The sequence below is a fragment of the Oryzias latipes genome, chromosome 3 (genome assembly GCF_053564925.1).
Source record: "Oryzias latipes strain Hd-rR chromosome 3, Olatipes_Hd-rR_3.1".
Lineage (NCBI taxonomy): Eukaryota > Metazoa > Chordata > Actinopteri > Beloniformes > Adrianichthyidae > Oryzias > Oryzias latipes.
In genome coordinates this window covers 42,863,572-42,885,656 of record NC_136239.1, presented here as the reverse complement: position 1 = coordinate 42,885,656, position 22,085 = coordinate 42,863,572, and the positions used below count along the sequence as shown (strand labels likewise).

At 46.5% G+C, this 22,085-nt stretch overlaps 1 protein-coding gene across 1 annotated transcript; it reads left to right on the top strand.

Annotated features, from left to right (window-relative positions):
* The first annotated feature begins 1,191 nt into the window (after positions 1-1,191).
* stard5 (StAR related lipid transfer domain containing 5) lies at positions 1,192-21,195 on the top strand. The gene is made up of 6 exons (XM_078944843.1): positions 1,192-1,453; positions 1,929-1,978; positions 3,187-3,319; positions 20,526-20,643; positions 20,752-20,845; positions 20,919-21,195. Exons 1-6 carry the CDS (start codon positions 1,364-1,366, stop codon positions 21,058-21,060), a joined length of 627 nt encoding a protein of 208 aa, XP_078800969.1. The 5' UTR covers positions 1,192-1,363; the 3' UTR covers positions 21,061-21,195.
* The last annotated feature ends 890 nt before the right edge of the window (positions 21,196-22,085 follow it).

Below are 22,085 nucleotides of genomic sequence, written 5' to 3'. Positions count from 1 at the left end.
CATTTGTTTTTATTTCTCTTGTTGTTGATTTATTCTTTTTTTTTGTCTGAAAATCTCTGAAGATTCATAACCCCTCTTGTTAAAGTAAAATATGTCCAACACAATAGGCCTTCAGCTGTCATCTGTCTGCCCAGCTGTTGGACAGGACAAGTTAAAAAAAAAAATCTGAAAATCTACCTTAACCCTTGTGCTATCCTAGACACTTTACCATTGGGAGTGGGGTCATCTAGACCCACTAGACAGTGCTCTGAACCTTTTTTCTTCAATGATTTGTGATCTTCACTGGTGTCCATGGATTACATGAAATCTTTCCACCTTTATCCACCTTTGTCATGGTAGGAAGAACACCTCAATGGAAGGGGGGGGGGGGTGATCTAAGATAGCACAATCATGCTGTGAAACAATTCTACCAGATCTGCTGGAAAGACAAATATTACATCAAAGGTGAAATTCTGAAGACATCTGTCCATCAATACACTGTGGGTTGGGAGGGGGGATGAAGCAGACAGGGAGCAGTGTGGCAGTGTGCACGTGGGGGTGGAGCTACATGCATGCTGCCGAAGTGAACCGTGTGTTCATAAGGGGAGCCAGGTCCTCCCCAGCCCGACCAGCCAGACCAGGAGAGGGGGGGTGGAACCCCCAGGCCATGAGTGCGCCAGGCGAAGAGACCCAAGCAGCCCGGGAGGGGGGGAGGAGGGGACCTCCCACCCACCCAGCCAGGCGCAGAGGGGGCCCCTGTCGCCAAGAGGCATAGGCGAACCTGGCGTCTGGGCCCCCAGGCCACAGGACAGGCATGCTTGGCCGTAGCAGGCGGCAGCCATGGGGGCCACCAGAGGGGCAGGAGGTCCAGCCCTATCATTCATGTCCTGACTTCCCTAAGGGACTTGCACCCCCCCCCCCCCCCCCCCCCCCAGGGCGCCCATCCCCCTCCTAAAAAGAAAACAAATTAATGGAGAACCAAAAATAGATAAAAAATAAATAAATGAATAATAATAATAATATTAATAACAAACCGACCATTTTAATGGATCTCATCGAAGTCTAAAGCCTCGTTTTTTTAACGTTTTCTTTACTAAATCTTTCATTTCCGCATAAAAAAATATCAGCGAGCTCTACAAGAGCAGCGCTTTTATTTTGGAAATGAAGCGGAAGTGACTTTCCAGCTCTGGTCTGACTGCCTGTACACGTCACAGCGCTCTTGGTGACGTCACCAAGCAGGGTTCTTCATGTCATTGTGCCAGATGCCGGTATCAGTACACGCGAGTCATCCTCCTGTCGTTGAGCGCGTGCGGTTCTCTCTGTCATCTGCTCCGGCCTCGTGCCAGCGGGACGTCAGCTGGTGCCCGCGAACGCGCGAGACCTCATGGATCTGCTGCAGACGGCGGAGGCGGCGGCGGTACGCATGCGCAGCTACCGCAGCGACGAGACCGGCTGGGTGGTCTGTAAGAAGTCGGTGAGTGCCTCTCCCGGTACCGCGAACTCGCCGGCATGCCGCTGTCCGTTATGAGGACCACACAGAAAAAAGTCACGTGCGGCTTCGCGGACGCGTGGGCGAATCAGGGCTACTGGATCAAAGTCCGGTTTACCGGGGATGAGTCACACTACCAGAACGCGTCTCTAGAACATCTGTGGCTTCACGTGACCTGCGGTTCTTCATCACGTTCCTAGATGTTCTCACGGTGCTTCATCACGTTCCTCATCCTAGATGTTCTCACGGTTCTTCATCACGTTCTTATGACATCATGACATGCTGTAATGGTAACATCCAATCACAGAGCCCTGTGGTACTCCATGACTGATCCTCGTTTAGGTTTGGGCCGTCTTTCAGGAAGACTGCTATCAGAAGTTCTGGTTCTTCTGGACTTTTTTTGTGACTGCTGTGAATGTTCTGGTTGTCTCTGGTCACATCCTCTGCTCTCTCCCCACAGAACCTGGTGGTGGTGTCGTGGCGTCCTTCATCTGAGTTCCCAGGAAAACTGTGAGAAACTTTTATTTCTGGTGAAGTTCTGGTTCTGGTCTGCTGCTCTAACCTGGACTCCCAGAAACAGAACCAGACTTGGCTCTACCTGAAGGGTCTGCACAGAACCAGGATCAGAGGGGTTCTTCAAACCATACCCATATGATTATGTAACAATAGTTCTCGATGACGAAGAGGTTCGGCTGGGTAGCTCGGTTGGTAAGGTGAGAGGCCACCATGCAGGAATCCAGGGTTTGATTCCCAGAAGGGAATAAACAATGGCACTGGGTCAATTACCATATAAATGGCGAGCAATTAACATCACCCAGTGAGGGCCCTTAGGCAAGACCCTTAACGCTACTGCCTCCTGAGCGCGGTTCAGCTCACTGCTCCTCCAGGGGATGGGTCAAATGCCGAATTTCCCCATTGTGGGATAAATAAAGTATCAATTATTACTATTAGATGCTTCATCAGGGTCCATGCTCCAATAATCCCTGGGGGACGTGGCCCTGGTCCAGGATCCTTTGGATGTGAGGAAGAGCGGTTTTAGTCAGACTGATCCTTAGATCGGGGCAGAACGTCCGTCCTCCGCAGTGAGGCCGGAGTTCAGGAGGTGCAGCAGAGAAGACCAAAGCATTCTGGGAGGACTTCTCTGCTCCCCCAAAACCCCTCTGGGCTTCCTGAAACCTTAGGGTCGTGACTTTCCACTGCCCCCTGAAGGCTGAACAGGTGAACTTCAGTCTTAACTGCTTTGATCCAAACACTCGTGAAAATCTGTCAGTTCTGAAATGCTGATGAAAAATCACCAAATCAAAGTCACAAAAATACTTTTGGTTTCCACTAAAAAACCCCGACCGCCAGCTGGCGGCACAGGGGTTCAGCTCTGCAGCCAACAACCAGAACCGCCTTGGACAGATGGGAACTGTGGAGCTTTAACCTGAGATGAGTACTGAAGATCTGGGCGGAGTTGGTACCAGTACCATTAAAAACAGATTTTGGGGCTCTGTGGCGAGTGAGGCGATGCAGGTGCGCAGCGCGGAGCTTCAGCCACAATGCTGAAGGCGAAGCGGGTCAAAGTTCTGCTGAACTTCACAACACAAGGTTCTAATTCAGCGATCTGACGGATCAGACTTAGACAGACGGTCAGACATGTCTGCTCATGCCTCACATAACCACACCGGTACCTTTGGGGTTTCCTTACCGTTTCCTGCTGTGTGACCCACCCACAGCTACAAGGGGGAGGGGCTTATCAGCGCCAGTCCTGACAGAGTGTGGGAGTGTCTGAAACCAGAGCCGGACGGCCTTAGAGTCAAGTGGGACGCCAATGTGAAAAAGTTCCAGCTGCTGGAGGAGATGTCTCAGGTAAGAAAGTTCTGCTGGGGTATGCTTCTGAAGTTCTGCAGGCGGAAAGTTCTGAGGTTCTGCATGTAGAAAGTTCTGAGGTTCTGCATGTAAAAAGTTCTGAGGTTCTGCAGGTGGAAAGTTTTGACGTTCTGCATGTAGAAAGTTCTAAGGTTCTGCATATAGAAAGTTCTGAGGTTCTGCATGTAGAAAGTTCTGAGGTTCTGCATGTGGAAAGTTCGGAGGTTCTGCATGTAAAAAGTTCTGAGGTTCTGCAGGTGGAAAGTTTTGACGTTCTGCATGTAGAAAGTTCTGAGGTTCTGCAGGAGGAAGGTTCTGAGGTTCTGCATGTAGAAAGTTCTGAGGTTCTGCATGCAGAACGTTCTGAAGTTCTGCAGGCGGAAAGTTCTGAGGTTCTGCATGTAGAAAGTTCTGAGGTTCTGCATGTAAAAAGTTCTGAGGTTCTGCAGGTGGAAAGTTTTGACGTTCTGCATGTAGAAAGTTCTAAGGTTCTGCATATAGAAAGTTCTGAGGTTCTGCATGCACAACGTTCTGAAGTTCTGCAGGTGTAAAGTTCTGAGGTTCTGCATGTAGAAGTTCTGAAGTTCTGCAGGCGGAAAGTTCTGAGGTTCTGCATGCAGAACGTTCTGAAGTTCTGCAGGCGGAAAGTTCTGAGGTTCTGCATGTAGAAAGTTCTGAGGTTCTGCATGTAAAAAGTTCTGAGGTTCTGCAGGTGGAAAGTTTTGACGTTCTGCATGTAGAAAGTTCTAAGGTTCTGCATATAGAAAGTTCTGAGGTTCTGTATGTAGAAAGTTCTGAGGTTCTGCATATAGAAAGTTCTGAGGTTCTGCATGCACAACGTTCTGAAGTTCTGCAGGTGGAAAGTTCTGAGGTTCTGCATGTAGAAGTTCTGAAGTTCTGCAGGCGGAAAGTTCTGAGGTTCTGCATGTAGAAGTTCTGAAGTTCTGCAGGCGGAAAGTTCTGAGGTTCTGCATGCAGAACGTTCTGAAGTTCTGCAGGCGGAAAGTTCTGAGGTTCTGCATGTAGAAAGTTCTGAGGTTCTGCATGTAAAAAGTTCTGAGGTTCTGCAGGTGGAAAGTTTTGACGTTCTGCATGTAGAAAGTTCTGAGGTTCTGCAGGAGGAAGGTTCTGAGGTTCTGCATGTAGAAAGTTCTGAGGTTCTGCATACAGAACGTTCTGAAGTTCTGCAGGTGGAAAGTTCTGAGGTTCTGCATGTAGAAAGTTCTAAGGTTCTGCATATAGAAAGTTCTGAGGTTCTGCATGCACAACGTTCTGAAGTTCTGCAGGTGGAAAGTTCTGAGGTTCTGCATGTAGAAAGTTCTGAGGTTCTGCATGCAGAAGTTCTGAAGTTCTGCAGGCGGAAAGTTCTGAGGTTCTGCATGCAGAACGTTCTGAAGTTCTGCAGGCGGAAAGTTCTGAGGTTCTGCATGTGGAAAGTTCGGAAGTTCTGCAGGTGGAAAGTTCTGAGGTTCTGCATGTAGAAAGTTCTGAGGTTCTGCATGCAGAAGTTCTGAAGTTCTGCATATAGAAAGTTCTGAGGTTCTGCATGCAGAACGTTCTGAAGTTCTGCAGGCGGAAAGTTCTGAGGTTCTGCATGTAGAAAGTTCTGAGGTTCTGCATGCAGAACGTTCTGAAGTTCTGCAGGCGGAAAGTTCTGAAGTTCTGCATGTAGAAAGTTCTGAGGTTCTGCATGTGGAAAGTTCGGAGGTTCTGCATGTAGAAAGTTCTGAGGTTCTGCATGCAGAAAGTTCTGAAGTTCTGCAGGTGGGAAGTTCTGAGGTTCTGCAGGTGGAAAGTTCTGAAGTTCTGCAGGCGGAAAGTTCTGAGGTTCTGCATGTAGAAAGTTCTGAGGTTCTGCATGTAAAAAGTTCTGAGGTTCTGCAGGTGGAAAGTTTTGACGTTCTGCATGTAGAAAGTTCTAAGGTTCCGCATATAGAAAGTTCTGAGGTTCTGCATGCACAACGTTCTGAAGTTCTGCAGGTGGAAAGTTCTGAGGTTCTGCATGCAGAACGTTCTGAAGTTCTGCAGGCGGAAAGTTCTGAGGTTCTGCATGTAGAAGTTCTGAAGTTCTGCAGGCGGAAAGTTCTGAGGTTCTGCATGCAGAACGTTCTGAAGTTCTGCAGGCGGAAAGTTCTGAGGTTCTGCATGTAGAAAGTTCTGAGGTTCTGCATGTAAAAAGTTCTGAGGTTCTGCAGGTGGAAAGTTTTGACGTTCTGCATGTAGAAAGTTCTGAGGTTCTGCAGGAGGAAGGTTCTGAGGTTCCGCATGTAGAAAGTTCTGAGGTTCTGCATACAGAACGTTCTGAAGTTCTGCAGGTGGAAAGTTTTGACGTTCTGCATGTAGAAAGTTCTAAGGTTCTGCATATATATAAAGTTCTGAGGTTCTGCATGCACAACGTTCTGAAGTTCTGCAGGTGTAAAGTTCTGAGGTTCTGCATGTAGAAGTTCTGAAGTTCTGCAGGCGGAAAGTTCTGAGGTTCTGCATGCAGAACGTTCTGAAGTTCTGCAGGCGGAAAGTTCTGAGGTTCTGCATGTAGAAAGTTCTGAGGTTCTGCATGTAAAAAGTTCTGAGGTTCTGCAGGTGGAAAGTTTTGACGTTCTGCATGTAGAAAGTTCTAAGGTTCTGCATATAGAAAGTTCTGAGGTTCTGTATGTAGAAAGTTCTGAGGTTCTGCATATAGAAAGTTCTGAGGTTCTGCATGCACAACGTTCTGAAGTTCTGCAGGTGGAAAGTTCTGAGGTTCTGCATGTAGAAGTTCTGAAGTTCTGCAGGCGGAAAGTTCTGAGGTTCTGCATGTAGAAGTTCTGAAGTTCTGCAGGCGGAAAGTTCTGAGGTTCTGCATGCAGAACGTTCTGAAGTTCTGCAGGCGGAAAGTTCTGAGGTTCTGCATGTAGAAAGTTCTGAGGTTCTGCATGTAAAAAGTTCTGAGGTTCTGCAGGTGGAAAGTTTTGACGTTCTGCATGTAGAAAGTTCTGAGGTTCTGCAGGAGGAAGGTTCTGAGGTTCTGCATGTAGAAAGTTCTGAGGTTCTGCATACAGAACGTTCTGAAGTTCTGCAGGTGGAAAGTTCTGAGGTTCTGCATGTAGAAAGTTCTAAGGTTCTGCATATAGAAAGTTCTGAGGTTCTGCATGCACAACGTTCTGAAGTTCTGCAGGTGGAAAGTTCTGAGGTTCTGCATGTAGAAAGTTCTGAGGTTCTGCATGCAGAAGTTCTGAAGTTCTGCAGGCGGAAAGTTCTGAGGTTCTGCATGCAGAACGTTCTGAAGTTCTGCAGGCGGAAAGTTCTGAGGTTCTGCATGTGGAAAGTTCGGAGGTTCTGCATGTAAAAAGTTCTGAGGTTCTGCAGGTGGAAAGTTTTGACGTTCTGCATGTAGAAAGTTCTAAGGTTCTGCATATAGAAAGTTCTGAGGTTCTGCATGCAGAACGTTCTGAAGTTCTGCAGGCGGAAAGTTCTGAGGTTCTGCATGTAGAAAGTTCTGAGGTTCTGCATGCAGAACGTTCTGAAGTTCTGCAGGCGGAAAGTTCTGAAGTTCTGCATGTAGAAAGTTCTGAGGTTCTGCATGTGGAAAGTTCGGAGGTTCTGCATGTAGAAAGTTCTGAGGTTCTGCATGCAGAAAGTTCTGAAGTTCTGCAGGTGGGAAGTTCTGAGGTTCTGCAGGTGGAAAGTTCTGAAGTTCTGCAGGCGGAAAGTTCTGAGGTTCTGCATGTAGAAAGTTCTGAGGTTCTGCATGTAAAAAGTTCTGAGGTTCTGCAGGTGGAAAGTTTTGACGTTCTGCATGTAGAAAGTTCTAAGGTTCTGCATATAGAAAGTTCTGAGGTTCTGCATGCACAACGTTCTGAAGTTCTGCAGGCGGAAAGTTCTGAGGTTCTGCATGCAGAACGTTCTGAAGTTCTGCAGGCGGAAAGTTCTGAGGTTCTGCATGTAGAAGTTCTGAAGTTCTGCAGGCGGAAAGTTCTGAGGTTCTGCATGCAGAACGTTCTGAAGTTCTGCAGGCGGAAAGTTCTGAGGTTCTGCATGTAGAAAGTTCTGAGGTTCTGCATGTAAAAAGTTCTGAGGTTCTGCAGGTGGAAAGTTTTGACGTTCTGCATGTAGAAAGTTCTGAGGTTCTGCAGGAGGAAGGTTCTGAGGTTCCGCATGTAGAAAGTTCTGAGGTTCTGCATACAGAACGTTCTGAAGTTCTGCAGGTGGAAAGTTCTGAGGTTCTGCATGTAGAAAGTTCTAAGGTTCTGCATATAGAAAGTTCTGAGGTTCTGCATGCACAACGTTCTGAAGTTCTGCAGGTGGAAAGTTCTGAGGTTCTGCATGTAGAAAGTTCTGAGGTTCTGCATGCAGAAGTTCTGAAGTTCTGCAGGCGGAAAGTTCTGAGGTTCTGCATGCAGAACGTTCTGAAGTTCTGCAGGCGGAAAGTTCTGAGGTTCTGCATGTGGAAAGTTCGGAGGTTCTGCATGTAAAAAGTTCTGAGGTTCTGCAGGTGGAAAGTTTTGACGTTCTGCATGTAGAAAGTTCTGAGGTTCTGCAGGAGGAAGGTTCTGAGGTTCTGCATGCAGAACGTTCTGAAGTTCTGCAGGCGGAAAGTTCTGAGGTTCTGCATGTAGAAAGTTCTGAGGTTCTGCATGCAGAACGTTCTGAAGTTCTGCAGGCGGAAAGTTCTGAGGTTCTGCATGTAGAAAGTTCTGAGGTTCTGCATGTGGAAAGTTCGGAGGTTCTGCATGTAGAAAGTTCTGAGGTTCTGCATGCAGAAAGTTCTGAAGTTCTGCAGGTGGGAAGTTCTGAGGTTCTGCAGGTGGAAAGTTCTGAAGTTCTGCAGGCGGAAAGTTCTGAGGTTCTGCATGTAGAAAGTTCTGAGGTTCTGCATGTAAAGAGTTCTGAGGTTCTGCAGGTGGAAAGTTTTGACGTTCTGCATGTAGAAAGTTCTAAGGTTCTGCATATAGAAAGTTCTGAGGTTCTGCATGCACAACGTTCTGAAGTTCTGCAGGTGGAAAGTTCTGAGGTTCTGCATGTAGAAAGTTCTGAGGTTCTGCATGCAGAAGTTCTGAAGTTCTGCAGGCGGAAAGTTCTGAGGTTCTGCATGCAGAACGTTCTGAAGTTCTGCAGGCGGAAAGTTCTGAGGTTCTGCATGTAGAAAGTTCTGAGGTTCTGCATGTGGAAAGTTCGGAGGTTCTGCATGTAGAAAGTTCTGAGGTTCTGCATGCAGAAAGTTCTGAAGTTCTGCAGGTGGGAAGTTCTGAGGTTCTGCAGGTGGAAAGTTCTGAAGTTCTGCAGGCGGAAAGTTCTGAGGTTCTGCATGTAGAAAGTTCTGAGGTTCTGCATGTAAAGAGTTCTGAGGTTCTGCAGGTGGAAAGTTTTGACGTTCTGCATGTAGAAAGTTCTAAGGTTCTGCATATAGAAAGTTCTGAGGTTCTGCATGCACAACGTTCTGAAGTTCTGCAGGTGGAAAGTTCTGAGGTTCTGCATGCAGAACGTTCTGAAGTTCTGCAGGCGGAAAGTTCTGAGGTTCTGCATGTAGAAGTTCTGAAGTTCTGCAGGTGGAAAGTTCTGAGGTTCTGCATGCAGAACGTTCTGAAGTTCTGCAGGCGGAAAGTTCTGAGGTTCTGCATGTGGAAAGTTCGGAGGTTCTGCATGTAAAAAGTTCTGAGGTTCTGCAGGTGGAAAGTTTTGACGTTCTGTATGTAGAAAGTTCTAAGGTTCTGCATATAGAAAGTTCTGAGGTTCTGCATGCAGAACGTTCTGAAGTTCTGCAGGCGGAAAGTTCTGAGTTTCTGCATGTAGAAAGTTCTGAGGTTTTGCATGCAGAACGTTCTGAAGTTCTGCAGGCGGAAAGTTCTGAGGTTCTGCATGTAGAAAGTTCTGAGGTTCTGCAGGTGGAAAGTTTTGACGTTCTGCATGTAGAAAGTTCTAAGGTTCTGCATATAGAAAGTTCTGAGGTTCTGCATGCAGAACGTTCTGAAGTTCTGCAGGCGGAAAGTTCTGAGGTTCTGCATGTAGAAAGTTCTGAGGTTTTGCATGCAGAACGTTTTGAAGTTCTGCAGGCGGAAAGTTCTGAGGTTCTGCATGTAGAAAGTTCTGAGGTTCTGCATGTAGAAAGTTCTGAGGTTCTGCATGCAGAAAGTTCTGAAGTTCTGCAGGTGGGAAGTTCTGAGGTTCTGCAGGTGGAAAGTTCTGAAGTTCTGCAGGCGGAAAGTTCTGAGGTTCTGCATGTAGAAAGTTCTGAGGTTCTGCATGTAAAGAGTTCTGAGGTTCTGCAGGTGGAAAGTTTTGACGTTCTGCATGTAGAAAGTTCTAAGGTTCTGCATATAGAAAGTTCTGAGGTTCTGCATGCACAACGTTCTGAAGTTCTGCAGGTGGAAAGTTCTGAGGTTCTGCATGCAGAACGTTCTGAAGTTCTGCAGGCGGAAAGTTCTGAGGTTCTGCATGTAGAAGTTCTGAAGTTCTGCAGGCGGAAAGTTCTGAGGTTCTGCATGCAGAACGTTCTGAAGTTCTGCAGGCGGAAAGTTCTGAGGTTCTGCATGTAGAAAGTTCTGAGGTTCTGCATGTAAAAAGTTCTGAGGTTCTGCAGGTGGAAAGTTTTGACGTTCTGCATGTAGAAAGTTCTGAGGTTCTGCAGGAGGAAGGTTCTGAGGTTCTGCATGTAGAAAGTTCTGAGGTTCTGCATACAGAACGTTCTGAAGTTCTGCAGGTGGAAAGTTCTGAGGTTCTGCATGTAGAAAGTTCTAAGGTTCTGCATATAGAAAGTTCTGAGGTTCTGCATGCACAACGTTCTGAAGTTCTGCAGGTGGAAAGTTCTGAGGTTCTGCATGTAGAAAGTTCTGAGGTTCTGCATGCAGAAGTTCTGAAGTTCTGCAGGCGGAAAGTTCTGAGGTTCTGCATGTGGAAAGTTCGGAGGTTCTGCATGTAAAAAGTTCTGAGGTTCTGCAGGTGGAAAGTTTTGACGTTCTGCATGTAGAAAGTTCTAAGGTTCTGCATATAGAAAGTTCTGAGGTTCTGCATGCAGAACGTTCTGAAGTTCTGCAGGCGGAAAGTTCTGAGGTTCTGCATGTAGAAAGTTCTGAGGTTCTGCATGCAGAACGTTCTGAAGTTCTGCAGGCGGAAAGTTCTGAGGTTCTGCATGTAGAAAGTTCTGAGGTTCTGCATGTGGAAAGTTCGGAGGTTCTGCATGTAGAAAGTTCTGAGGTTCTGCATGCAGAAAGTTCTGAAGTTCTGCAGGTGGGAAGTTCTGAGGTTCTGCAGGTGGAAAGTTCTGAAGTTCTGCAGGCGGAAAGTTCTGAGGTTCTGCATGTAGAAAGTTCTGAGGTTCTGCAGGTGGAAAGTTTTGACGTTCTGCATGTAGAAAGTTGTAAGGTTCTGCATATAGAAAGTTCTGAGGTTCTGCATGCAGAACGTTCTGAAGTTCTGCAGGTGGAAAGTTCTGAGGTTCTGCATGTAGAAAGTTCTGAGGTTCTGCATGTAGAAAGTCCTGAAGTTCTGCAGGTGGGAAGTTCTGAGGTTCTGCAGGTGGAAAGTTTTGACGTTCTGCATGTAGAAAGTTCTAAGGTTCTGCATATAGAAAGTTCTGAGGTTCTGCATGCAGAACGTTCTGAAGTTCTGCAGGCGGAAAGTTCTGAGGTTCTGCATGTAGAAAGTTCTGAGGTTCTGCATGCAGAACGTTCTGAAGTTCTGCAGGCGGAAAGTTCTGAGGTTATGCATGTAGAAAGTTCTGAGGTTCTGCATGTAGAAGTTCTGAAGTTCTGCAGGCGGAAAGTTCTGAGGTTCTGCATGCAGAACGTTCTGAAGTTCTGCAGGCGGAAAGTTCTGAGGTTCTGCATGTAGAAAGTTCTGAGGTTCTGCATGTAAAAAGTTCTGAGGTTCTGCAGGTGGAAAGTTTTGACGTTCTGCATGTAGAAAGTTCTGAGGTTCTGCAGGAGGAAGGTTCTGAGGTTCTGCATGTAGAAAGTTCTGAGGTTCTGCATACAGAACGTTCTGAAGTTCTGCAGGTGGAAAGTTCTGAGGTTCTGCATGTAGAAAGTTCTAAGGTTCTGCATATAGAAAGTTCTGAGGTTCTGCATGCACAACGTTCTGAAGTTCTGCAGGTGGAAAGTTCTGAGGTTCTGCATGTAGAAAGTTCTGAGGTTCTGCATGCAGAAGTTCTGAAGTTCTGCAGGCGGAAAGTTCTGAGGTTCTGCATGCAGAACGTTCTGAAGTTCTGCAGGCGGAAAGTTCTGAGGTTCTGTATGTGGAAAGTTCGGAGGTTCTGCATGTAAAAAGTTCTGAGGTTCTGCAGGTGGAAAGTTTTGACGTTCTGCATGTAGAAAGTTCTAAGGTTCTGCATATAGAAAGTTCTGAGGTTCTGCATGCAGAACGTTCTGAAGTTCTGCAGGCGGAAAGTTCTGAGGTTCTGCATGTAGAAAGTTCTGAGGTTCTGCATGCACAACGTTCTGAAGTTCTGCAGGTGGAAAGTTCTGAGGTTCTGCATGTAGAAAGTTCTGAAGTTCTGCAGGCGGAAAGTTCTGAGGTTCTGCATGTAGAAAGTTCGGAGGTTCTGCATGCAGAATGTTCTGAAGTTCTGCAGGCGGAAAGTTCTGAGGTTCTGCATGTAGAAAGTTCTGAGGTTCTGCATGTGGAAAGTTCGGAGGTTCTGCATGTAGAAAGTTCTGAGGTTCTGCATGCAGAAAGTTCTGAAGTTCTGCAGGTGGGAAGTTCTGAGGTTCTGCAGGTGGAAAGTTTTGACGTTCTGCATGTAGAACGTTCTGAAGTTCTGCAGGCGGAAAGTTCTGAGGTTCTGCATGTAGAAAGTTCTGAGGTTCTGCATGTGGAAAGTTCGGAGGTTCTGCATGTAAAAAGTTCTGAGGTTCTGCAGGTGGAAAGTTTTGACGTTCTGCATGTAGAAAGTTCTGAGGTTCTGCAGGAGGAAGGTTCTGAGGTTCTGCATGTAGAAAGTTCTGAGGTTCTGCATGCAGAACGTTCTGAAGTTCTGCAGGCGGAAAGTTCTGAGGTTCTGCATGTAGAAAGTTCTGAGGTTTTGCATGCAGAACGTTCTGAAGTTCTGCAGGCGGAAAGTTCTGAGGTTCTGCATGTAGAAAGTTCTGAGGTTCTGCATGTAAAAAGTTCTGAGGTTCTGCAGGTAGAAAGTTCTGAGGTTCTGCATGCAGAAAGTTCTGAAGTTCTGCAGGTGGAAAGTTCTGAGGTTCTGCAGGTGGAAAGTTCTGAGGTTCTGCATGCAGAAAGTTCTGAAGTTCTTCAGGCGGAAAGTTCTGAGGTTCTGCAGGTAGAAAGTTCTGAGGTTCTGCATGCAGAAAGTTCTGAAGTTCTTCAGGCGGAAAGTTCTGAGGTTCTGCAGGTAGAAAGTTCTGAGGTTCTGCATGCAGAAAGTTCTGAAGTTCTTCAGGCGGAAAGTTCTGAGGTTCTGCATGTAGAAAGTTCTGAGGTTCTGCATGCAGAAAGTTCTGAAGTTCTGCATATAGAAAGTTCTGAGGTTCTGCATGCAGAACGTTCTGAAGTTCTGCAGGCGGAAAGTTCTGAGGTTCTGCATGTAGAAAGTTCTGAGGTTCTGCATGTAGAAAGTTCTAAGGTTCTGCATATAGAAAGTTCTGAGGTTCTGCATGCACAACGTTCTGAAGTTCTGCAGGTGGAAAGTTCTGAGGTTCTGCATGTAGAAAGTTCTGAAGTTCTGCAGGCGGAAAGTTCTGAGGTTCTGCATGTAGAAAGTTCTGAGGTTCTGCATGTGGAAAGTTCGGAGGTTCTGCATGTAGAAAGTTCTGAGGTTATGCATGCAGAAAGTTCTGAAGTTCTGCAGGTGGGAAGTTCTGAGGTTCTGCAGGTGGAAAGTTCTGAAGTTCTGCAGGCGGAAAGTTCTGAGGTTCTGCATGTAGAAAGTTCTGAGGTTCTGCAGGTGGAAAGTTTTGACGTTCTGCATGTAGAAAGTTCTAAGGTTCTGCATATAGAAAGTTCTGAGGTTCTGCATGCAGAACGTTCTGAAGTTCTGCAGGTGGAAAGTTCTGAGGTTCTGCATGTAGAAAGTTCTGAGGTTCTGCATGTAGAAAGTCCTGAAGTTCTGTAGGTGGGAAGGTTTGAGGTTCTGCCGGTGGAAAGTTCTGAAGTTCTGCAGGCGGAAAGTTCTGAGGTTCTGCATGTAGAAAGTTCTGAGGTTCTGCATGCAGAAAGTTCTGAAGTTCTGCAGGCGGAAAGTTCTGAGGTTCTGCATGTAGAAAGTTCTGAGGTTCTGCATGTGGAAAGTTCGGAGGTTCTGCATGTAGAAAGTTCTAAGGTTCTACATATAGAAAGTTCTGAGGTTCTGCATGCACAACGTTCTGAAGTTCTGCAGGTGGAAAGTTCTGAGGTTCTGCATGTAGAAAGTTCTGAGGTTCTGCATGCAGAAGTTCTGAAGTTCTGCAGGCGGAAAGTTCTGAGGTTCTGCATGCAGAACGTTCTGAAGTTCTGCAGGCGGAAAGTTCTGAGGTTCTGCATGTGGAAAGTTCGGAGGTTCTGCATGTAAAAAGTTCTGAGGTTCTGCAGGTGGAAAGTTTTGACGTTCTGCATGTAGAAAGTTCTAAGGTTCTGCATATAGAAAGTTCTGAGGTTCTGCATGCAGAACGTTCTGAAGTTCTGCAGGCGGAAAGTTCTGAGGTTCTGCATGTAGAAAGTTCTGAGGTTCTGCATGCACAACGTTCTGAAGTTCTGCAGGTGGAAAGTTCTGAGGTTCTGCATGTAGAAAGTTCTGAAGTTCTGCAGGCGGAAAGTTCTGAGGTTCTGCATGTAGAAAGTTCGGAGGTTCTGCATGCAGAATGTTCTGAAGTTCTGCAGGCGGAAAGTTCTGAGGTTCTGCATGTAGAAAGTTCTGAGGTTCTGCATGTGGAAAGTTCGGAGGTTCTGCATGTAGAACGTTCTGAAGTTCTGCAGGTGGAAAGTTCTGAGGTTCTGCATGCACAACGTTCTGAAGTTCTGCAGGTGGAAAGTTCTGAGGTTCTGCATGTAGAAAGTTCTGAAGTTCTGCAGGCGGAAAGTTCTGAGGTTCTGCATGTAGAAAGTTCTGAGGTTCTGCATGCACAACGTTCTGAAGTTCTGCAGGTGGAAAGTTCTGAGGTTCTGCATGTAGAAAGTTCTGAAGTTCTGCAGGCGGAAAGTTCTGAGGTTCTGCATGTAGAAAGTTCGGAGGTTCTGCATGCAGAATGTTCTGAAGTTCTGCAGGCGGAAAGTTCTGAGGTTCTGCATGTAGAAAGTTCTGAGGTTCTGCATGTGGAAAGTTCGGAGGTTCTGCATGTAGAACGTTCTGAAGTTCTGCAGGTGGAAAGTTCTGAGGTTCTGCATGCAGAAAGTTCTGAAGTTCTGCAGGTGGGAAGTTCTGAGGTTCTGCAGGTGGAAAGTTTTGACGTTCTGCATGTAGAACGTTCTGAAGTTCTGCAGGCGGAAAGTTCTGAGGTTCTGCATGTAGAAAGTTCTGAGGTTCTGCATGTGGAAAGTTCGGAGGTTCTGCATGTAAAAAGTTCTGAGGTTCTGCAGGTGGAAAGTTTTGACGTTCTGCATGTAGAAAGTTCTGAGGTTCTGCAGGAGGAAGGTTCTGAGGTTCTGCATGTAGAAAGTTCTGAGGTTCTGCATGCAGAACGTTCTGAAGTTCTGCAGGCGGAAAGTTCTGAGGTTCTGCATGTAGAAAGTTCTGAGGTTTTGCATGCAGAACGTTCTGAAGTTCTGCAGGCGGAAAGTTCTGAGGTTCTGCATGTAGAAAGTTCTGAGGTTCTGCATGTAAAAAGTTCTGAGGTTCTGCAGGTAGAAAGTTCTGAGGTTCTGCATGCAGAAAGTTCTGAAGTTCTGCAGGTGGAAAGTTCTGAGGTTCTGCAGGTGGAAAGTTCTGAGGTTCTGCATGCAGAACGTTCTGAAGTTCTGCAGGCGGAAAGTTCTGAGGTTCTGCATGTGGAAAGTTCGGAGGTTCTGCATGTAAAAAGTTCTGAGGTTCTGCAGGTGGAAAGTTTTGACGTTCTGCATGTAGAAAGTTCTAAGGTTCTGCATATAGAAAGTTCTGAGGTTCTGCATGCAGAACGTTCTGAAGTTCTGCAGGCGGAAAGTTCTGAGGTTCTGCATGTAGAAAGTTCTGAGGTTCTGCATGCACAACGTTCTGAAGTTCTGCAGGTGGAAAGTTCTGAGGTTCTGCATGTAGAAAGTTCTGAAGTTCTGCAGGCGGAAAGTTCTGAGGTTCTGCATGTAGAAAGTTCGGAGGTTCTGCATGCAGAATGTTCTGAAGTTCTGCAGGCGGAAAGTTCTGAGGTTCTGCATGTAGAAAGTTCTGAGGTTCTGCATGTGGAAAGTTCGGAGGTTCTGCATGTAGAAAGTTCTGAGGTTCTGCATGCAGAAAGTTCTGAAGTTCTGCAGGTGGGAAGTTCTGAGGTTCTGCAGGTGGAAAGTTTTGACGTTCTGCATGTAGAACGTTCTGAAGTTCTGCAGGCGGAAAGTTCTGAGGTTCTGCATGTAGAAAGTTCTGAGGTTCTGCATGTGGAAAGTTCGGAGGTTCTGCATGTAAAAAGTTCTGAGGTTCTGCAGGTGGAAAGTTTTGACGTTCTGCATGTAGAAAGTTCTGAGGTTCTGCAGGAGGAAGGTTCTGAGGTTCTGCATGTAGAAAGTTCTGAGGTTCTGCATGCAGAACGTTCTGAAGTTCTGCAGGCGGAAAGTTCTGAGGTTCTGCATGTAGAAAGTTCTGAGGTTTTGCATGCAGAACGTTCTGAAGTTCTGCAGGCGGAAAGTTCTGAGGTTCTGCATGTAGAAAGTTCTGAGGTTCTGCATGTAAAAAGTTCTAAAGTTCTGCAGGTAGAAAGTTCTGAGGTTCTGCATGCAGAAAGTTCTGAAGTTCTGCAGGTGGAAAGTTCTGAGGTTCTGCAGGTGGAAAGTTCTGAGGTTCTGCATGCAGAAAGTTCTGAAGTTCTTCAGGCGGAAAGTTCTGAGGTTCTGCAGGTAGAAAGTTCTGAGGTTCTGCATGCAGAAAGTTCTGAAGTTCTTCAGGCGGAAAGTTCTGAGGTTCTGCAGGTAGAAAGTTCTGAGGTTCTGCATGCAGAAAGTTCTGAAGTTCTTCAGGCGGAAAGTTCTGAGGTTCTGCATGTAGAAAGTTCTGAGGTTCTGCATGCAGAACGTTCTGAAGTTCTGCAGGCGGAAAGTTCTGAGGTTCTGCATGTAGAAAGTTCTGAGGTTCTGCATGTAGAAAGTTCTAAGGTTCTGCATATAGAAAGTTCTGAGGTTCTGCATGCACAACGTTCTGAAGTTCTGCAGGTGGAAAGTTCTGAGGTTCTGCATGTAGAAAGTTCTGAAGTTCTGCAGGCGGAAAGTTCTGAGGTTCTGCATGTAGAAAGTTCTGAGGTTCTGCATGTGGAAAGTTCGGAGGTTCTGCATGTAGAAAGTTCTGAGGTTCTGCATGCAGAAAGTTCTGAAGTTCTGCAGGTGGGAAGTTCTGAGGTTCTGCAGGTGGAAAGTTCTGAAGTTCTGCAGGCGGAAAGTTCTGAGGTTCTGCATGTAGAAAGTTCTGAGGTTCTGCAGGTGGAAAGTTTTGACGTTCTGCATGTAGAAAGTTCTAAGGTTCTGCATATAGAAAGTTCTGAGGTTCTGCATGCGGAACGTTCTGAAGTTCTGCAGGTGGAAAGTTCTGAGGTTCTGCATGTAGAAAGTTCTGAGGTTCTGCATGTAGAAAGTCCTGAAGTTCTGTAGGTGGGAAGGTTTGAGGTTCTGCCGGTGGAAAGTTCTGAAGTTCTGCAGGCGGAAAGTTCTGAGGTTCTGCATGTAGAAAGTTCTGAGGTTCTGCATGCAGAAAGTTCTGAAGTTCTGCAGGCGGAAAGTTCTGAGGTTCTGCATGTAGAAAGTTCTGAGGTTCTGCATGTGGAAAGTTCGGAGGTTCTGCATGTAGAAAGTTCTGAGGTTCTGCATGCAGAAAGTTCTGAAGTTCTGCAGGTGGAAGGTTCTGAGGTTCTGCAGGTGGAACGTTCTGAAGTTCTGAAGGCGGAAAGTTCTGAGGTTCTGGAGGCGGAAAGTTCTGAGGTTCTGCATGTAGAAAGTTCTGAGGTTCTGCAGGCGGAAAGTTCTGAGGTTCTGCATGTAGAAAGTTCTGAAGTTCTGCAGGAGGAAGGTTTTGAGGTTCTGCATGTAGAAAGTTCTGAGGTTCTGCATGTAGAAAGTTCTGAGGTTCTGCAGGCGGAAAGTTCTGAGGTTCTGCAGGCGGAAAGTTCTGAGGTTTTTCATGTAGAAAGTTCTGAGGTTCTGCAGGAGGAAGGTTTTGAGGTTTTGCAGGCGGAAAGTTCTGAGGCTCTGCAGGCGGAAAGTTCTGAGGTCCTGCAGGTGGAAAGTTCTGAGGTTCTGCATGCAGAAAGTTCTGAGGTTCTGCAGGTGGAAAGTTCTGAGGCTCTGCAGGCGGAAAGTTCTGAGGTCCTGCAGGTGGAAAGTTCTGAGGTTCTGCAGGCAGAATGTTCTGAGGTTCTGCAGCCGGAAACTTCTGAGGTTCTGCATGTAGAAACTGCTGAGGTTCTGCAGGCTGAAAGTTCTGAGGTTCTGCAGGCGGAAGGTTCTGAGGCTCTGCAGGCGGAAAGTTCTGAGGTTCTGCATGTAGAAAGTTCTGAAGTTCTGCAGGAGGAAGGTTCAGAGGTTCTTCATGTAGAAAGTTCTGAGGTTCTGCATGTAGAAAGTTCTGAAGTTCTGCAGGAGGAAGGTTCTGAGGTTCTGCATGTAGAAAGTTCTGAGGTTCTGCAGGCGGAAAGTTCTGAGGTTCTGCATGTAGAAAGTTCTGAGGTTCTGCATGCAGAAAGTTCTGAAGTTCTGCAGGTGGAAGGTTCTGAGGTTCTGCATGTAGAAAGTTCTGAAGTTCTGAAGGCGGAAAGTTCTGAGGTTCTGCATGTAGAAAGTTCTGAGGTTCTGCATGCAGAAAGTTCTGAAGTTCTGCAGGCGGAAAGTTCTGAGGTTCTGGAGGCGGAAAGTTCTGAGGTTCTGCATGTGGAAAGTTCGGAGGTTCTGCATGTAGAAAGTTCTGAGGTTCTGCATGCAGAAAGTTCTGAAGTTCTGCAGGTGGAAGGTTCTGAGGTTCTGCAGGTGGAAAGTTCTGAAGTTCTGAAGGCGGAAAGTTCTGAGGTTCTGGAGGCGGAAAGTTCTGAGGTTCTGCATGTAGAAAGTTCTGAGGTTCTGCAGGCGGAAAGTTCTGAGGTTCTGCATGTAGAAAGTTCTGAAGTTCTGCAGGAGGAAGGTTTTGAGGTTCTGCATGTAGAAAGTTCTGAGGTTCTGCATGTAGAAAGTTCTGAGGTTCTGCAGGAGGAAGGTTTTGAGGTTCTGCAGGCGGAAAGTTCTGAGGTTCTGCAGGCGGAAAGTTCTGAGGTTTTTCATGTAGAAAGTTCTGAGGTTCTGCAGGAGGAAGGTTTTGAGGTTCTGCAGGCGGAAAGTTCTGAGGTTCTGCAGGTGGAAAGTTCTGAGGCTCTGCAGGCGGAAAGTTCTGAGGTCCTGCAGGTGGAAAGTTCTGAGGTTCTGCAGGCAGAATGTTCTGAGGTTCTGCAGCCGGAAACTTCTGAGGTTCTGCATGTAGAAACTGCTGAGGTTCTGCAGGCTGAAAGTTCTGAGGTTCTGCAGGCGGAAGGTTCTGAGGCTCTGCAGGCGGAAAGTTCTGAGGTTCTGCATGTAGAAAGTTCTGAAGTTCTGCAGGAGGAAGGTTCAGAGGTTCTTCATGTAGAAAGTTCTGAGGTTCTGCATGTAGAAAGTTCTGAAGTTCTGCAGGAGGAAGGTTCTGAGGTTCTGCATGTAGAAAGTTCTGAGGTTCTGCATACAGAACGTTCTGAAGTTCTGCAGGTGGAAAGTTCTGAGGTTCTGCATGTAGAAAGTTCTAAGGTTCTGCATATAGAAAGTTCTGAGGTTCTGCATGCACAACGTTCTGAAGTTCTGCAGGTGGAAAGTTCTGAGGTTCTGCATGTAGAAAGTTCTGAGGTTCTGCATGTGGAAAGTTCTGAGGTTCTGCAGGTGGAAACTTCTGAGGTTCTGCATGTAGAAAGTTCTGAGGTTCTGCATGTAGAAAGTTCTGAAGTTCTGCAGGAGGAAGGTTCTGAGGTTCTGCAGAATGAAACTTCTGAGGTTGTACATGTAGAAAGTTCTGAGGTTCTGCAGGCGGAAACTTCTGAAGTTCTGCATGTAGAAAGTTCTGAGGTTCTGCAGGCTGAAAGTTCTGAGGTTCTGCAGGCGGAAAGTTCCGAGGTTCTGCAGGCGGAAAGTTCTGAGGTTCTGCATGTAGAAAGTTCTGAGGTTTTGCATGTAGAAAGTTCTGAAGTTCTGCAGGAGGAAGGTTCTGAGGTTCTGCATGTAGAAAGTTCTGAGGTTCTGCAGGCGAAAAGTTCTGAGGTTCTGCATGTAGAAAGTTCTGAAGTTCTGCAGGAGGAAGGTTCAGAGGTTCTGCATGTAGAAAGTTCTGAGGTTCTGCAGGCGGAAACTTCTGAGGTTCTGCATGTAGAAAGTTCTGAGGTTCTGCAGGCGAAAAGTTCTGAGGTTCTGCAGGCGGAAACTTCTGAGGTTCTGCATGTAGAAAGTTCTGAGGTTTTGCAGGCGGAAAGTTTTGAGGTTTTTCATGTAGAAAGTTCTGAGGTTCTGCATGTAGAAAGTTCTGTGGTTCTGCAGGCGGAAAGTTCTGAGGTTCTGCAGGCGGAAAGTTCTGAGGTTCTGCAGGCTGAAAGTTCTGAGGTTCTGCATGTAGAAAGTTCTGAGGTTCTGCATGTAGAAAGTTCTGAGGTTCTGCATGTAGAAAGTTCTGAGGTTCTGCAGGCGGAAAGTTCTGAGGTTCTGCATGTAGAAAGTTCTGAGGTTCTGCATGTAGAAAGTTCTGAGGTTCTGCATGTAGAAAGTTCTGAGGTTCTGCAGGCGGAAAGTTCTGAGGTTCTGCAGGCGGAAAGTTCTGAGGTTCTGCATGTAGAAAGTTCTGAGGTTCTGCATGTAGAAAGTTCTTAGGTTCTGCAGGTGGAAAGTTTCTGACGGTGTGAGAATGATTCAGGTTCTGCTGGATTTCGTAGCGTCTGCTAGCAGATGTTCTGTGGGCCCGACTACATCCTGGAGTTTATCAGGGAGACCCGTTTCTGAAGACCTTCAGCCGCCTTCCACAGGAGGCGGAGCTTCTTTTTGGTTACACGTCCAATAGAAAACAATGCAGCTTTTTGGTTTTAGTTGTCAATAACGCCTGGGTTTTCTTAAATCTGGACTTTTTTGGGTTTTCACGGTGTGACTCCGCCCTTCCTCCTCCCCCCAGGACGTGTCCGTCTGCAGGACCGTCACCCCCTCTGCGGCCATGGGCATCATCGCCCCCCGAGACTTTGTGGACGTGATCGCGGTGAGGCGCTACGAGGATGGAACCTTCTCTTCAAACGGTGAGGGGGCGTGTCCTTTTATGGGAGGGGTTGTTCTGACCCCATCTGGAGCTGAGGTGAGTGGGAGGGGCCTGTAAACCTTCATGACTCCCTTTTGTCTTCAACCAGCCACCAATGTGGTCCACCCCAGCTGCCCCCCACAGCCCGGTTTTGTTAGAGGATTCAACCACCCCTGTGGCTGCTTTTGTGTCCCTGTGGCCGGGTAAGCCACGCCCCCACTCCCCCTCAGGCGGCGCCCCGCCTGCAGCTCACACTCTGGGGTTCTTGTCTTCCAGGGAACCCAACAGAACCCAGGTGCTGAGCTTCTTCCAGACGGACCTGGGGGGGCTGCTGCCCCGCTCCGTGGTGGACTCCTTCTTCCCGTCCAGCATGATGGACTTCTACGGCAACCTGACCAAAGCGGCTCTGGCGCTCTGACTCCTGAGGGGGCGGAGCCTCGGCCAATATGAACAACACAGCACTTAGAGCAGACGAGGGGGGGTGGAAGACCTGGGGGGTATTCCAGGAAGCATGTTTAAACTAGCCTGACTTTAACCCTGAACTCTGGCTGAAATCCGCCTGAACTTGCTTACTCTGGGTATGTTGGTTCCAAAAATGAGTTAGTGTAATTAAGCTCCACTTGGTAACCCTGGGTTAACGCACGTGCACAGCAGGTACATAAAGACATTCTCAATGGATCGCCGATTTCTGGAGTTACCATGGAAACACGTGGAGAAAAAAAGAAAGAGGGTGCTATACTTCAGTAAGACGGAGTCTGAGATTTAAATGACGGCGTATGAAGATTATACGTCCATCAAAAAAGTAACACGGCTGCATCATCAGCAAAAGAAAGAGTTTCTGCTTGTAGTAGAAGAACAAAGTAAACACACACGAGTTTCTGATCTTATATCCATTTTCAACTGACGCATATATATATATATATATATATATATATATATATATATATATATATATATATAACTTATCCAATTTTGCCAACCTAAATGAATTACTTCTATTGGTAACAAGTAATTGAGTTAAATTTAATCAACCTAATTTCTTACGTCTATAAAACTCAATAATTGTTTATACAACTCTAATTTACCCATTTATCTAACTAAATGTCATATTACTCCAATTCAATTAAATGTTTTTCCATCTGCAGAAATTCTCCTTTTTATAACAATAAAAAAGACAGGAAAAAAAATGCACGGAGTGCGTAAATTGATTAAAGAATTTTCCGTCATTGTCATTACAGCAGTACATAGGGGTGCTATATAAACTTATTCTTAAGATGACCTACCAAACAAATCATTTATCTTAACTGAAGCAAATAATGAAGTTATATCAAAGTATAAAGTTTATCTTTCCAACATCCATATGTGGTCTTATCACCCTCTCACGGTGGAAAAAGTATTATCTGAGCTTCTTCATCCACTAAATCATCTTCAAATGGACACGCC

Excerpts from the sequence above, each read along its gene's own strand:
- stard5 (XM_078944843.1), top strand. The coding sequence starts at position 1,364 with ATGGATCTGCTGCAGACGGCGGAGGCGGCGGCGGTACGCATGCGCAGC. Across the intron at positions 1,979-3,186 it reads TCTGAGTTCCCAGGAAAACT|CTACAAGGGGGAGGGGCTTA; the intron begins GTGAGAAACTTT and ends ACCCACCCACAG. Across the intron at positions 3,320-20,525 it reads TGCTGGAGGAGATGTCTCAG|GACGTGTCCGTCTGCAGGAC; the intron begins GTAAGAAAGTTC and ends TCCTCCCCCCAG.